Here is a 13,790-nt window from a genome sequence, read left to right as displayed (position 1 = left end):
GAACATGCTCCAGCTGATAGAACGTGCCAAAAGTGGTTTGGACAATTTAAAAGTGGTGATTTTGGCTAGGAAGACGAAGGAAGTGCAAAAACTTTGAAGATGAGGAACTTTAAGATAACTCCATAAATAGTCTTGTCAAATACAAGTAGAGCTCCCAGAATCTTAAGGAAACAATCAAGCAGCTATTTCAAAACGTTTATAAGAAGTTAACTGCATTTAAAAGCAAGTAAATTGGGTATCATTTAAATTCAAACCAAGAGACGTAGCAAGGCGATTTTGCATGTCAGAAATGCTGTTTGGAAGCTATAAAAATAGGTCATTTTTGCATTGAATTAAGACTGTTAATGAAAGATGGATTCATTACGACAACTCTAAATGCAAAAAATTAGTAGAGAACCAGGCCGACCCACCAAATCAACGTCAAAGCCGATTACCTTGACGTCATGATCATTGGGTTCAAAAGGGAGTGCTGCATTATGAGCTTCTAAAACCATATGAAACCAATAATGAGGAACACTATCGACAACAACTCAGCAAATTGAAGCGAGCGGTTGTCGAAAAACGCAAAGACGTGGCAATAATATTCCATCATGACAACACTCGGCTTCACGTTACCAAACCGTTTAGAATTCATTTGAAAACAGAAACAGCGACTGGAAGTTTTGCCTCACCGGCGTTATAGCCCAGACCTTCTGACTACCATTTGTTCTAGTCGATGCAGAACACACTCAATGGAGTACGGTTCACATCAGAACAGGGTTTGGTACATTCTTCGCAGCCAAGGCGGCGAAACTCTTTTGAGATGGAATTCACAAATTTTTATAGTTATTTACATAATGCTTTAGTGAACCCTATTTAAAATCAAAATTAAAACTTGAGTATTATTGAAAATATAACTTTATATGGGCTTAAGCTTCAAATTGTATATTTATCTGAAACACACACGATTTTTCGAAGCGATCCATCCTAATATGGTCTACGACAGATTTGTAGTAATTAGTTCAAACGCGGTCAATTTACTTTTTTGCATACAAATTTTGATTTTGAAAACCTTAAGGCCTTGTTATTACTGTTAATGCGTTGTTTTCGTTATCAGGTTAATTATTTACAAAAAATGGATTATGTTTGCCTGTATGTATGTAGATTCCAAATTTCATATTACGGAAATGAGTAAGCATGCACAACGTGAAAAGCTCATTGGTACAGACATACAATCGTAAATCCATAGGTATGTACTTCGAGTAATGGTTAAATATACATAAAATTGTATAACCATAAACAAATCTGAGGCAGACACTGTGAAAAAAAATGTAAACGCATGCACATACATACATATATCATTATTAACTTGATCAAATATTTGCATGTCCAAGCTTTAAAAATTATGTTTAATATTTGCAAATTTGTTGGACTGGAAGCCATAAAGACAACAATGTTTTTAGTGTATTTTTAATACTTATGTAAATGCAATTATAACAATTAAAATTTAAAAAATGTGGTTGTGTAACCAAAGACCATAATTATCTTCTGCGTTACGATCAAATATTTAAAAAATAATTAAATGAAGAATACCAATAATACGACGCATAAACTGACGATTTTCTTAAAATCAAGGTTAAACATACACACATATGTACAAACATATATTATCCATAAAAAATTCGTATTTTTTAACAGCACTACACAATGCGAACTTTTCCTATAGAAGTAAGTCACTTTAAGCTAATTAATTACTGGTAACCCTCGTAATTTCTGTTGCAATAATAAATAACAAATAAATGAAACCAGAAACTCTGAACTTGGAATATCCGGCTTCGTTACGATTTTATTCTTTGTTCTTCTTTGAATGCGCATAAATTATAGAAAATTGTACAACTTATCTGTACCTAAATAGAAATAGTCTCACATACATTTAATTAGGGCATAACAAACACCTAACAGTATCTTTGAATGCTAATTTCCGCTGCGATTCTTCAGCTAAAATATAAAAAATCGAATGTATGTACATCTTTAAAATACACAAACTGAGCCAAATTCTACTATTTACCAACAAATGCAAACACATTTTACTGTTTCAGCAAACCGGCTACATTGATTTGCATGAATTTTATTTAAGTGTTTGACTTCACCTTTTAATTCACTTATGTGTACACATATCAAGCATTCAAATGCTTTGTAACTTTTTTTCTCTGTCTATGAAACAGGCAATTACAAGAACTTTCACACTTCATTGGATTCGTCATTCACTTTGGACAACTTAATTGTTCAATTAAATTAGTCACGGCTAATTTATACGATTGTTATTCCACAACTAAAAAATTCAAATTGAACAAAGAAACAATTTATAAGTTAAATTATATCAACACAAGTTTTATTGGAATTGCAATTGTATTTGCTATTGTAACTGGCATAAAATTATTTTTATACCCGGAATAGGGTATGTTAAGTATGCAAAGCACTGAAGGAAGCGGTGGAGACCCTATAAATGTATATATACATAAATTACAAGCGCGACGAGATGAGCCAATTTCACCTAGTCCGTATATTTTATGTATCGATATTCACGAATAGGTCCCACAGTTTTTGAGATATCGATCTGAATTTTTTCACACACAAGAAACTGCTCATTTGTCGGAAGCATACAGCTGTTATACCAATTGAATGAACAAAATCTAGTCCTTGTATGGAAATCTTTTTTCTTTGACAAAAATATCTTCACGAAGTTAGGTATAGATTTAAGGCAACGCTACTATTTCGTTAAATAGAGATAAAAATGTTTATATGTCCTTTTATGCTAAGGAAATTTACCCATGAAGGGTATTATAACTTCGGTGCAGTCGTTTGCCTTGTTCATTTCTAAGAAAGAAAATATACATTTGAGTGTTTGTTTAATGTTCAATCGAAAACTATTTTTTTTCTATAAATATATTTACTTGCTACCAGTTGAGGAAGAAAATACTAATAAAAAGTTATATTAGCACAATTCAGTAAAAATTTAATCCTCTAACCTCTGTATTTTATTATTAATTTTTTTATTATATATTTATTTTGGTTATCTGCATATAAAAATGTAAATATGTACCAGTTTGATACTAGTTTTATACTATTTTGCATAGATTTTATAGATAGGTTAAAGATTTCCTTCGAAATAAATTTTCAATTATCAAGTTAAATAGGTAGGTATGTGTCTATGTCATCATTATTAAAATTGTGCAACAGCGAAATGTTAATGGCCGTTTAAAAAATTGGGTATAGGGAAAATAGTATTTTATTAATATTCATATTATTCATGACAAAATTTGGGATATTGAATTAGATTTGTCTTTGTTTTTTGGTAAGGCGTTAAATTACAGTCATAAATATTTATGAATTACCAAATCACTATTGACCTTCAAAAAACTGCATTAGTAATGTTGAAAAGAAAATGAGAAGACATTTTAAAGATATAATTAACGCCACACTATTTGGGAATTTTACAAATTAATATATACCTGTATATTGTGTAGGTCATATGGCGCCAATACTAATGCGGTACTATTGTTTTCAAATTTAATCAAATTAACACACACACAATTTTGATTTTGATTTGATTTGAGACGAGATTTTACTAAATAATTTATTACAAAACGCTTAAAGCTCCTATAATAAAATTTTGATATTCTCGTCTGTTAATGTATTTATGGTACATACATATATGTACATTTGTATACACATAATTCAATATAATGTCATTCATTAAAAAAATGATTTTAAAAATGTTGCGATGCAATTGTATTGTTAAAATTTGATATTTACCTCGTCTGCTTTAGGATGAAAATGCTGACAGTTATGACCAGATGTTATCATCGGCAATAATAGTAAACCAATAATATAGTGTAATTTATAATAAACCGTTGGAACCATTGAAAAATAATTTTTCTTTGGTATAATCACATATTTGTAGCACCTTCCCTGATTAAATTTGTGCCACATTTCTTACAAATTTTATTTCGTATATTTTTCACAAAAGATTCATTTGCTAGATGCAGGAGTAGTGTAAGTAAGGTTGTATTCAATTTTTTTCTTAACAGAACAAGAAGAATGGTGGTGATATTTTGGCAATCACTTTTTGGGCAGGAATTACAAATCGATTTTTTACCTTCACTTCGAAGCACAGCCAAACTAACAATTTCACACCAAAAACACCGTAATTTCGTAATTTGCGTGACACTTAAAATACAAAATTAAAACAAAACCAATTTAATACTAAAATGGGTGCGACCCAAACAATGGTAACTGCTTAAGACATCAATATACATATTTCCAATTCACTGTCGCTGAACAAATAATTGTTAGCTTATTGGTTGTGTTGAAGTTCTTTCCGCAAAGGGAATTCCAATTCACTTTATTTAGTTTACTTAGAAGTAGTATGCTATAAGCGCTATCAAACACTGCACTTTACAATAACTTTTAACTTTATTTGTATACTTTGTCGCTTTGAAATCGTTTATTTAATTTAATAAACTACTTTTAATTAATTTTTTTTTTCAGACCGCACATCCAATATTTTTACAAGTCAAATAAATCATTCAAACACGAAATAATATATCAACTAAATTAATAAATAACATTACAACGTTAGACACAAATATGTAAACTAAACAACATTTTAACTTGAACCATAGAAAACGAATGAATGGCCAAGATAAAAAACTGCAAACGCAGCTGCGCTAATTTGACATACTTAAATAACTGAGTTGCCAAGTCAAGCACAAGCTAAAATATGTAAATTACCTGTTTACCCCTTTTAAAAACTGAAATTTTTTTAGAAAATCATGACTTAACTCCAATATACATATATACCTATATTGAAATATGTATTTAGGTATATTCAGACAACATTAAGTGCCGGTTCAAAAAATTATCTAAATTATTCATCGATTTTAGGAAATTTTAATTGAAAACATTTAAAAAAGAATGCATACTCATATTAACAAAAATAACTGAAAATAAAATAACATTTATTTTTCTATTTTTTGTTATTTATTTGTGTTAGAGTACAAACTAATATATCCAATGGTGCATTTTTAAAAATATATATGTATTTTCTAAAACAGCTTCACTGTGGCTCAAATGTCAAGTGCAATAAATGTCAACACAGCAAAATGTAGAAAAATGTGAAAATGCTTGAGGGTAACTGTGAAAATTGTGCTGGTTAAATTGTTAATACAAAATAAATATAAACAATACAATATCAAAATGCACTTCTAAATCAAAGTTGACCAGTTTTTATCGTTTATTTTGAAAGTAAGTAAAAATTACTTATGATTTTAATAGCGATTACCTAGAGCGTTCGATATCAAAACAGAATTATATTAGAAAACAAAATAATTCATTTTTTTGTATAGTTGTGAAAACACATTCATTTGTACGCTGCGCTGTATTGGCGATGGTATTTTAATCCACCAGTATGGCCTGTTTGTTGATTTCTGGCAAATAAGTTAGCATAAATTGTTGAACCCGATCGCTGACCAAACTCTGAAAATAAAAACAAAAAACATCATTGCGCATAATGGAACAAGAAATTGGAACATGGGACTCAGTTCTTCTTGAAAATCTTTCTGAAGATAGCTTTATTAACAATATCCACCTTCGCTACAAACGTGACCACATATACGTAAGTATACCGTGTAACATTTCTTAAGGTTAAGATAATGTATCTACATATGTATGTTTTATTATTATTAGACATACATTGGAACATCTGTTGTCGCTGTGAATCCATATCATCACATATCAGAACGAACGTCAGACACCATACGAAACTATGGCAGCAAAGGAATATTTCAATTGCCTCCGCATATGTAAGACTACAAATTTCTGATTGATAATTTCTTAATAAGCGTTCTCTATTTAGTTACGGTTTGACGAATTTAGCATTTCAATCGCTGAAAGATCAGGGAGAAGATCAGTGTATTGTACTCACAGGTTGGTTTTTGTTTTCAATACGGCAATATTTTAAGTAAACTTTTTATTTTTTAGGCGAAAGTGGCGCAGGGAAGACGGAATCCTTCAAAATGATCGTTAATTTTCTCACGCATATTCAAGATAAAATCACAACGTCGCAACTATTTAAAAAAGAATTACCCAATAGTAGTACTGGCAGTGGTTATAGTGGTTATGTTCAAATGCATCGACGTACATCTAGCAATTGTTCGGTTCCAAATGTTGCTTTATATAAAAAATCTGATAGTGCCATGACAATAACAAATACAGCCCGTCGTCAGTCGCTTTCGCCTGGTCCAGGACCACGGCGTTATAGCACTGCAAATGCCTCCGCACAACGCATTCGCGCTGAAAGTTCAGATCGCAGTCAATGTCGGCGTAATATGCGAGAGAAAATTGTTGATTTCGATTTCTCTCATCACAAAAGTACTGAAAATATTTCATATATCGATGGAAAGGTTACATCACGTACTATTGAAAAACATCCGTCAAAGTCTTGCTTTAAGCACCAGCCAACACAAACAACCCCTATTAACACTGCCAATTTAATGAATTCAAGCTTTGCCACATCGTCAAAATACCTGCATAGTGCCCACCACTCTGGAAATGTATCTAGCGGAGGTTGTCGCCAGTGTGGCCACAGTAAATGTACACGCGCTTTAGCTCTTGAAATGGATTCTCGCAATATGCCATTCAAAACGACCACTACACATAGCTTTTTAGCTGGTCCTTCTAGAGCCATGCATCGCGGTAGCTTCTGTAATTTATTACGACAACATTCCACAGAAAGCCAAACCGACCGTTCATCACTGATTGGTTCAACACAACGTATTTCTCTTTACGAAGCACACAAACAGAATCAGATGGCCGGCGTCACTTGTACCGCCATACCAAGTAGTGTTGCAACTGGTGCACAAACTTCTTCATCACTATCACTCTCAGGGACAATGAATGTGCCAAACACAAAATCGCGTCGAAAGTCACCTAGTCAAAGATTACGAGAATGTGTCACTTGTGCCGATGTTTTTCTCGAAGCCATGGGGAACGCGGTTACCTTAAAGAACAGCAATTCCAGTCGTTATGTAGGTTGCATACAAATAAATGTACATATAATTTTATTATCTATTGCTTATGTACAACTAAATTTCCCTTAGGGCAAGCTGTTCGACATTGAAATCGACTTTAAGGGTGATCCGATGGGCGTGCACATAACTCATTGTAAGTAAAAAAAATAAAAATGTTTCTAGACTGTAGACTAAAAACAAAGCTGAATATTATTATCATCTACATATATTTACAACATAACCTAAAAATTTAATCTTAATATTTGATAAAAATATTTAAATTAATATAATTCGTTTCATGTCTGTCAATTTTTTTATAAGTCATGTTGGAAAAGGTAATCACTATTTACCTATTTACTTAAATTTGACTAAAAATAAAATTATTTCAGACCCGCATTACCAATCCCGGTATTGGGGAACGAAATTTTCACATCTTCTACCAGTTGCTGTTGGGAGCTGATCTGCCATTATTAAGTGAGTTTGTATTCAAAAGAAAACTTAACAAAAAAGTTAAAAGATATTCTTGAAGTTTAAAGATTTCCTAGGATTTTTTTTCCAACAAAATCTGCTTTAATAATTTGGTTTATCGCGTTAGTTATGTCCATTAAGGTATCTTCACAAACAAGCTTAACTCTAATTCTTTTCTATAGAATCCCTAAAACTGTATAGGAATGTGGAAAAATACGATATCTTAAGGAATACAACTGCCATTGAAGAAGATCGCGATAATTTTCACTACACCAAAGTATGTGTAAATACAAATATTTTAACTTTTACTACAATTTTGTAAAATACTAAATTTTTTTTTCTTTAGAAATCTCTTGAAATTCTTGGCTTATCGTGTGATGAGGTTACCGCTATACTTCGTGTCATTGCAATCGTTTTAAAGTTAGGAAACTTCATTTTTGTGCCCATAACAAATATCGACGGAACTGAAGGCTGTCAAATATCAAATGTTTACGGTATTTATTCATAATTTTATATAGTTAAACAGCGCTGTTATATACATTTAATAATAAATTGCTTTTTTTCTGTAGAAGTGCAAGAGACAGCACACTTACTAAGTTTAGAAGCTCAAATCTTAATAAATTGCCTTACTCGAGCCAATTGCTCAAATAGCACTATGGAAGATGTCGGTAAGTATCCTTTAAAAAAACGGCTTACACTAAGTAACATAACCTTTTTAAATGCAGTTTAACCTATAAATAATAAGTAATGAATTTGATGTGTTGCACGTTTTTAATATTTACTACAGGCTGCGAATTAGATGCTCGTCAAGCAGCCAACGCACGTAACACCCTTTGTCGCACACTTTATGGCCGGCTATTTACTTGGTTGGTGAATAAAATCAATGAAATACTAAAATCTACACAACGTGAAAAGAATTTAGCTTTACTCGATTTTTACGGTTTCGAGTTGCTTGAAATCAACTCCTTCGAGCAATTCGCAATAAATTACAGCGCTGAAAAGATACATCAGGTAAACATATACATACATATATCGAAAAGCCTAAATTATTTATGATAGACATTTATAGCCCTGAACTGGCTATATTAAGTTTGCCACACCCAAAAGCAAACTTCGGAGAGCCAAAAAGTAAAAATATAAATGATCAGCGTGTTAACAGTTTAAATTTTTAAATTATTACAGCCAAAATATGAACTTGAAAACTGATTTATTTCTGAATTTCAGAATTTTGTTCACAACGTATTAAGACTAGAACAGGAACTTTACATACGCGAAGGCCTTGAATGGGCACGCGTCGACTTTTTTGATAATGAGTCAATTTGTGAACTTATCGATAAGCCAAGTTATGGTATTTTAGCAATTATTAATGAGCCGCATCTTAACAGCAATGAATCACTTTTGCTACGCATTCAGCAGTGTTGTGCAGGGCACCCGAATTTTATAAGTGGCAGTCAGAATTCAATGTGCTTCAAGTGAGTTAAGCCTTAATTTATGCAAATAAAAAATATCTGTAACATGTTTTCATTTTAGAATACGCCACTTTGCCAATGTCGTTAGTTACTCGATACATCGTTTTTTAGAAAAGAATTCGGACGTTTTGCCAAAGTATGTTAGTGGGGCAATGCACCAAAGTAAACTTCCTTTAGTTCAGAGTCTCTTTCCAGAAGGTAAATAAAATAAATTAATTGTAAGAAAAATATTTATTTTGCTATTGTATGAGCAAATATTTGTTTTTATACCCTGAACAGGATACCTTATGAAATATATCTATAAAAAATTAGTGTAACGAGCTGAGTGGAGAAAATATGTCTATGTTATTCCGTATTATTTCTCATTCATTACCATAAAATCTAGCAATTTATTTGTAATGCAATCTCTTTCAGGCAATCCTCGACGACAAGTGAACCGTAAGCCGATAACACTGAGTTCCAACGTTCGTACACAATTGCATACGTTATTAGCCATAATAAAGAATCGACGTTCCCACTATGTGTTCTGTATAAAACCGAATGAATGCAAGCAACCGCTTACCTTTGATTTGGCATTGGTGCAGCATCAGGTGCGTTATATGTCCCTAATGCCGTTGGTGCACCTCTGCCGCACGGGTCATTGCTTCCATTTGCCGCATGCAAAATTCTACAATCGCTACAAACTGCTGAATAGCTCAACTTGGCCGCATTATCGTGGCAATGTGAGTGCGGACAATGCTCCTGGTTGCAGTATTGTGGAAGGTGTTGCGCTTATCATACGCAACTTACCACTACCAGCGGCGGAATTTACAATCGGCACGAAAAACGTGTTTGTACGCAGTCCACGCACCGAATATGAATTGGAACAATTTCGCAGGGAGCGCATCAATGAATTAGCCATATTGATCCAGACAAAATTTCGTATGTATGTGGCACGAAAACATTTTATGCGCATGCGTCAAAGCCAGATTATAATCGCGAGCGCCTGGCGCACATGGCGGGTGAGTAAATTGAGTACTCTCATGTTAGTATAACTTTGCAGTAGTTTGTTGAGTGTGCGTATATTTGTAGCAAAAATTAAGAAAAAAAGGAAATAAATAACTACCCTGTATTACTATATTATAAAATTACTAATAATTATTATTAGCTTTTAATATGGCTGTTTATAGTCACTTTTGTAATTATATAGAGGAGTTTCATATAACTGCACTTTTGTAATTATTTATATAGTCTCATAAAGTTATAAGTTAAAACGAACCAAAAACATAGCGTTGAGAATTGTAATTGCTTCAACTCATTTCTATTTGTAAATCCAACAACAAATTTTTAAAACTTGTAAAAATATATAAATTTATCATTTTACGATGCGTTATGAGAAGTTGTGAGTCCCTTGATAAACTATTTTGTTTTTAGCTTATGCGTTGTGGTTATATGGTAGTTGAAGTATTGCTTATTATCTACAGCATATTTGAATATATATATATATATATATATATATATATATACAATATACATACATATGTATCTATGTACTACGTAGATACATGTGTAAATACTTGTAATCATACATACATACATATGTGTTAATAGTTCGTTGTTCGCTTTTGATTGTTTCTGATGCATGTGCTGTTTAATTATAAAGGAATGTCGCTTTAGCATTCCCTTTAAGGGCCGAAAACACCTGTGGAGCCTCTATCGAAGTGTAAGCATAACACCAGCAAAACTTGGTCTCAAATTAAAACAACATGCACTTTGCATCCCAACAGCATTTTGAACGATTTTCTTTAATTTCAGGCACGCAAAGAATATACGGTTATGAAGTATAAACGCCAAGTGCATTGGGCTGTCGATATTATATCCAGATATTACCGGCATTGGAAAATTAGGCATTTCCTGTTAACCATACCGATGCGTTTGCCACCAAACACGTTAAGTCCGCTCTCCACAGAGTGGCCAACAGCGCCTAAATTTCTTGCTGAAACGTCACGTCTACTTCGCGCCATATACCATCGGTGGAAATGCTATATTTATCGCAGCTCTTTCGATCAGACCTCACGCAACCGTATGCGCGAAAAAGTTACTGCCAGTATTATCTTTAAGGATCGCAAAGCATCATATTCGCGAAGGTGAGCAACAAATATATTTAGACCCTGGTAATATTTGCCACGAAGTTTGTAATACCAAGAAGAAAACGTTGGATACCCTATAAAATATAGCCATGTCCGTCTGTCTGTATATTCGCGATCTTGTCCTTCAGTTTTTGAGATTTTGTTCACGTCCTTTTCTCCCCAGCAGCTGCTCATTTGAGGGAACTGTAGGATATAACCATACAAACTGATCGATTAAAATCAAGTCATTGTATGGAAAACTTTCTTATTTGTTAAGACATCTGCACGAATTTTGACATGGATTATTGTAAAAGACAGTAACGGTACAATCTGCGAACAAATTGTTCAGATCGAACCACTATAGCATATAGCTGACATACAAACCGACAGATCGAAATCAAGTTATCGTATGAAAACTCTTAACAAAGTGTTATAGCTTCTTCAAACGAAGTTAACGATTTCTCTTGTTTTTATACGAACCTATATGTTAATTTCTTCATGCAGTGTGGGTCACCCATTTGTTGGTGATTATGTGAGGCTGCGGCATAACCAACAATGGAAAAAAATGTGTGTGGAAACAAATGATCAATATGTGGTATTCGCTGACATTATCAATAAAATAACGCGCTCCAGTGGGAAGGTAAAATCACGCGTATTTAAATAAATGCAACCAATCCAATATATTTTAATATCTCGTTAAAATCGTAGTTTGTGCCAATTTTATTAGTATTGTCAACGTCGTCATTACTCCTGCTTGACCAACGCACGTTACAAATCAAATATCGTGTGCCTGCATCGGAGATTTATCGCATGTCCTTGAGCCCGTATCTGGATGACATTGCAGTATTTCACGTCAAAGCGGTAGTTATTTATAAAATTTACAAATATCTAATTTCTAACCATCCCTCTGTATAGTCTGAATTTGGGCGAAAAAAGGGTGATTTTGTTTTTCAAACGGGGCATGTCATCGAGATTGTAACCAAAATGTTTCTTGTCATACAAAATGCCACAGGAAAACCACCAGAAATACACATTAGCACCGAGTAAGCTGTGATCTATGTAATGCTTTAGAGAAACAAGTTAAATAGCATATAATTTACATTACAGATTTGAAGCCAATTTCGGTCAACAAACAATTATATTCTCATTTAAATATGGTGGGATGTCCGATTTGGTGCAATCTCAACCGAAAGTTACACGCAAAGCGAATCGCATGGAGATTACTGTGTAATCATATAATGGATTAGCTTAGGTGAATGTTGTCAAAGTTTCATAATGTGATTTGAAACTGTGGTAGTATAGAAGACCGAAGTGTTTCAACCAGATGTTATAATATAGACTCCTCTTTGATCGCTGACAATCAGCTAAACTAAAAAACACAAAAATTATCTGTTATTAATGAAAGTAAACATTTTGGTTTGTGTGTTTTAAATGCCGGTTATTTATTTACTTCACATAGGTATTATTGAATGACAACAGATATACATTTTTCTTCTTAAATTTTTCATGTTTCTTGTCCTCTATGATTTTATTTTTAATTTTTCTTTATTTACTCGCGCTAAATCGTTAGAAACTCGCTAAATCTTTTTATATGTAACACACGCATAACTTTAAGATTATTCTATTTCAAAAAGTAGTTTTCAGTGCACCAGCAAGTATTTACGAGTATTTTAGTTTCAAGAAGTGTTTTGTACTTGCCTGAGGATAAACCGCTTTCTAAAAATATAGATCTTTCAATTTAAAGCCGAAATAATATAAATATTTCATAAAAAATATAAAAAAGTTATGGAAAAATACTCACAAATGTTGTAAATGTATGATTTTAAATTTATTGAATTCACATCAATAGAATTCTAAATCAGTAATTTTTAATTGGAAACGCATTTATTACAAAAACAGATGTCCTTGTATACGAATTGAGAACATTATATTGAAATATTCGAAGCATCAGGTAATATAAATGCTATTTTTCTCTCGCTTTTTTCTGTTATTTCATGCAAGTTGGTTCAGACTGCTTTTTATATATACATACATATGTTTGTATGTATGTATATATGTATAATCGTAGCTGTTATGCTTGTAGTTCGAATGAAGAACTTAAAATGTTAAGCTTTGTAATTGTTATGAGAATAAGAATTTTAAAGCATGTAATGTCGTAAAATTCGGATGAAATTGTTAAAAAACGAATAAATAAATTACACACATACCTTCATATATACAAAATTACATATTACATATATATAAAGTAAATTTTCTGAATATGCCTGTGTGGATTCAAATTAATTTTAAGCAAATTAACGTAGAAAACCTGTCTACCTGTGTCTTAATAAACTAACACCTTGGGCAACATGCAATCAGTGTTCTTCCAAACTGTCTTAAGTATTATTTAAAACCTCAGAAGGAAGAAAAGAAAAAAACAATCCATCATTTGCAGAAGTGTTTAAGATTCAATAAAAGTTTACAGTGTTATATTCATATTGTAACTGCATATATTCTTTTTCATGTATAAACTCAATTTTAGGAATGTCGAAATAAAGTAGTTATAACAAATTGTGCTCATTCATACATTTTTTAATTATTATCTTAATTTAATCTCTTGTAAATATTTCGAACTTTCAAAATAACTTACCTGTTTATTCTAAAGAGTTCAATTCTACTGGGAATATCTGATTTCTGGCAGCTAAAAAACTAAAATA

General features: G+C 32.3%; 2 protein-coding genes across 7 annotated transcripts in view; one reads left to right on the top strand and one right to left on the bottom strand.

Annotated features, from left to right (window-relative positions):
* LOC126762166 (leishmanolysin-like peptidase) overlaps nucleotides 1-4,629 on the bottom strand; it is a 28,159-nt gene extending 23,530 nt beyond the window's left edge. Inside the window, exons 1-2 of one of the 4 annotated variants that reach the window (XM_050478713.1) lie at nucleotides 4,614-4,629; nucleotides 3,796-4,209 (exon numbers count right to left, since the gene is read on the bottom strand). In XM_050478713.1, the coding sequence (XP_050334670.1) occupies nucleotides 3,796-3,972 (177 nt within the window). In that variant the 5' untranslated portion in view covers nucleotides 3,973-4,209; nucleotides 4,614-4,629. The other 3 variants (XM_050478721.1, XM_050478729.1, XM_050478739.1) reach the window with 3 other exon arrangements.
* Nucleotides 4,630-5,155: 526 nt separating this feature from the next.
* LOC126762118 (unconventional myosin-Ia) lies at nucleotides 5,156-13,655 on the top strand. 3 transcript variants are annotated; one of them, XM_050478645.1, is made up of 21 exons: nucleotides 5,156-5,286; nucleotides 5,388-5,656; nucleotides 5,728-5,843; nucleotides 5,897-5,967; nucleotides 6,022-7,067; nucleotides 7,140-7,203; nucleotides 7,371-7,384; nucleotides 7,439-7,523; nucleotides 7,700-7,794; nucleotides 7,864-8,011; nucleotides 8,087-8,185; nucleotides 8,305-8,528; nucleotides 8,742-8,989; nucleotides 9,048-9,184; nucleotides 9,401-9,987; nucleotides 10,629-10,688; nucleotides 10,781-11,112; nucleotides 11,599-11,734; nucleotides 11,803-11,955; nucleotides 12,010-12,137; nucleotides 12,202-13,655. In XM_050478645.1, exons 2-21 carry the CDS (start codon nucleotides 5,552-5,554, stop codon nucleotides 12,323-12,325), a joined length of 3,972 nt encoding a protein of 1,323 aa, XP_050334602.1. In that variant the 5' UTR covers nucleotides 5,156-5,286; nucleotides 5,388-5,551; the 3' UTR covers nucleotides 12,326-13,655. The 3 variants fall into 3 exon arrangements, with proteins under 3 accessions (XP_050334602.1, XP_050334611.1, XP_050334619.1); XM_050478654.1 differs by lacking the exon at nucleotides 10,629-10,688; XM_050478662.1 differs by lacking the exons at nucleotides 7,371-7,384; nucleotides 7,864-8,011; nucleotides 8,087-8,185; ... (8 more) ...; nucleotides 12,010-12,137; nucleotides 12,202-13,655 and having other exon boundaries at nucleotides 7,700-7,744.
* The last annotated feature ends 135 nt before the right edge of the window (nucleotides 13,656-13,790 follow it).

Source organism: Bactrocera neohumeralis, chromosome 2, assembly GCF_024586455.1.
Source record: "Bactrocera neohumeralis isolate Rockhampton chromosome 2, APGP_CSIRO_Bneo_wtdbg2-racon-allhic-juicebox.fasta_v2, whole genome shotgun sequence".
Classification (NCBI taxonomy): Eukaryota; Metazoa; Arthropoda; class Insecta; order Diptera; family Tephritidae; genus Bactrocera; species Bactrocera neohumeralis.
Note: the sequence above shows the minus strand (reverse complement) of the source record. Positions and strands in the feature narration are given on the sequence as shown.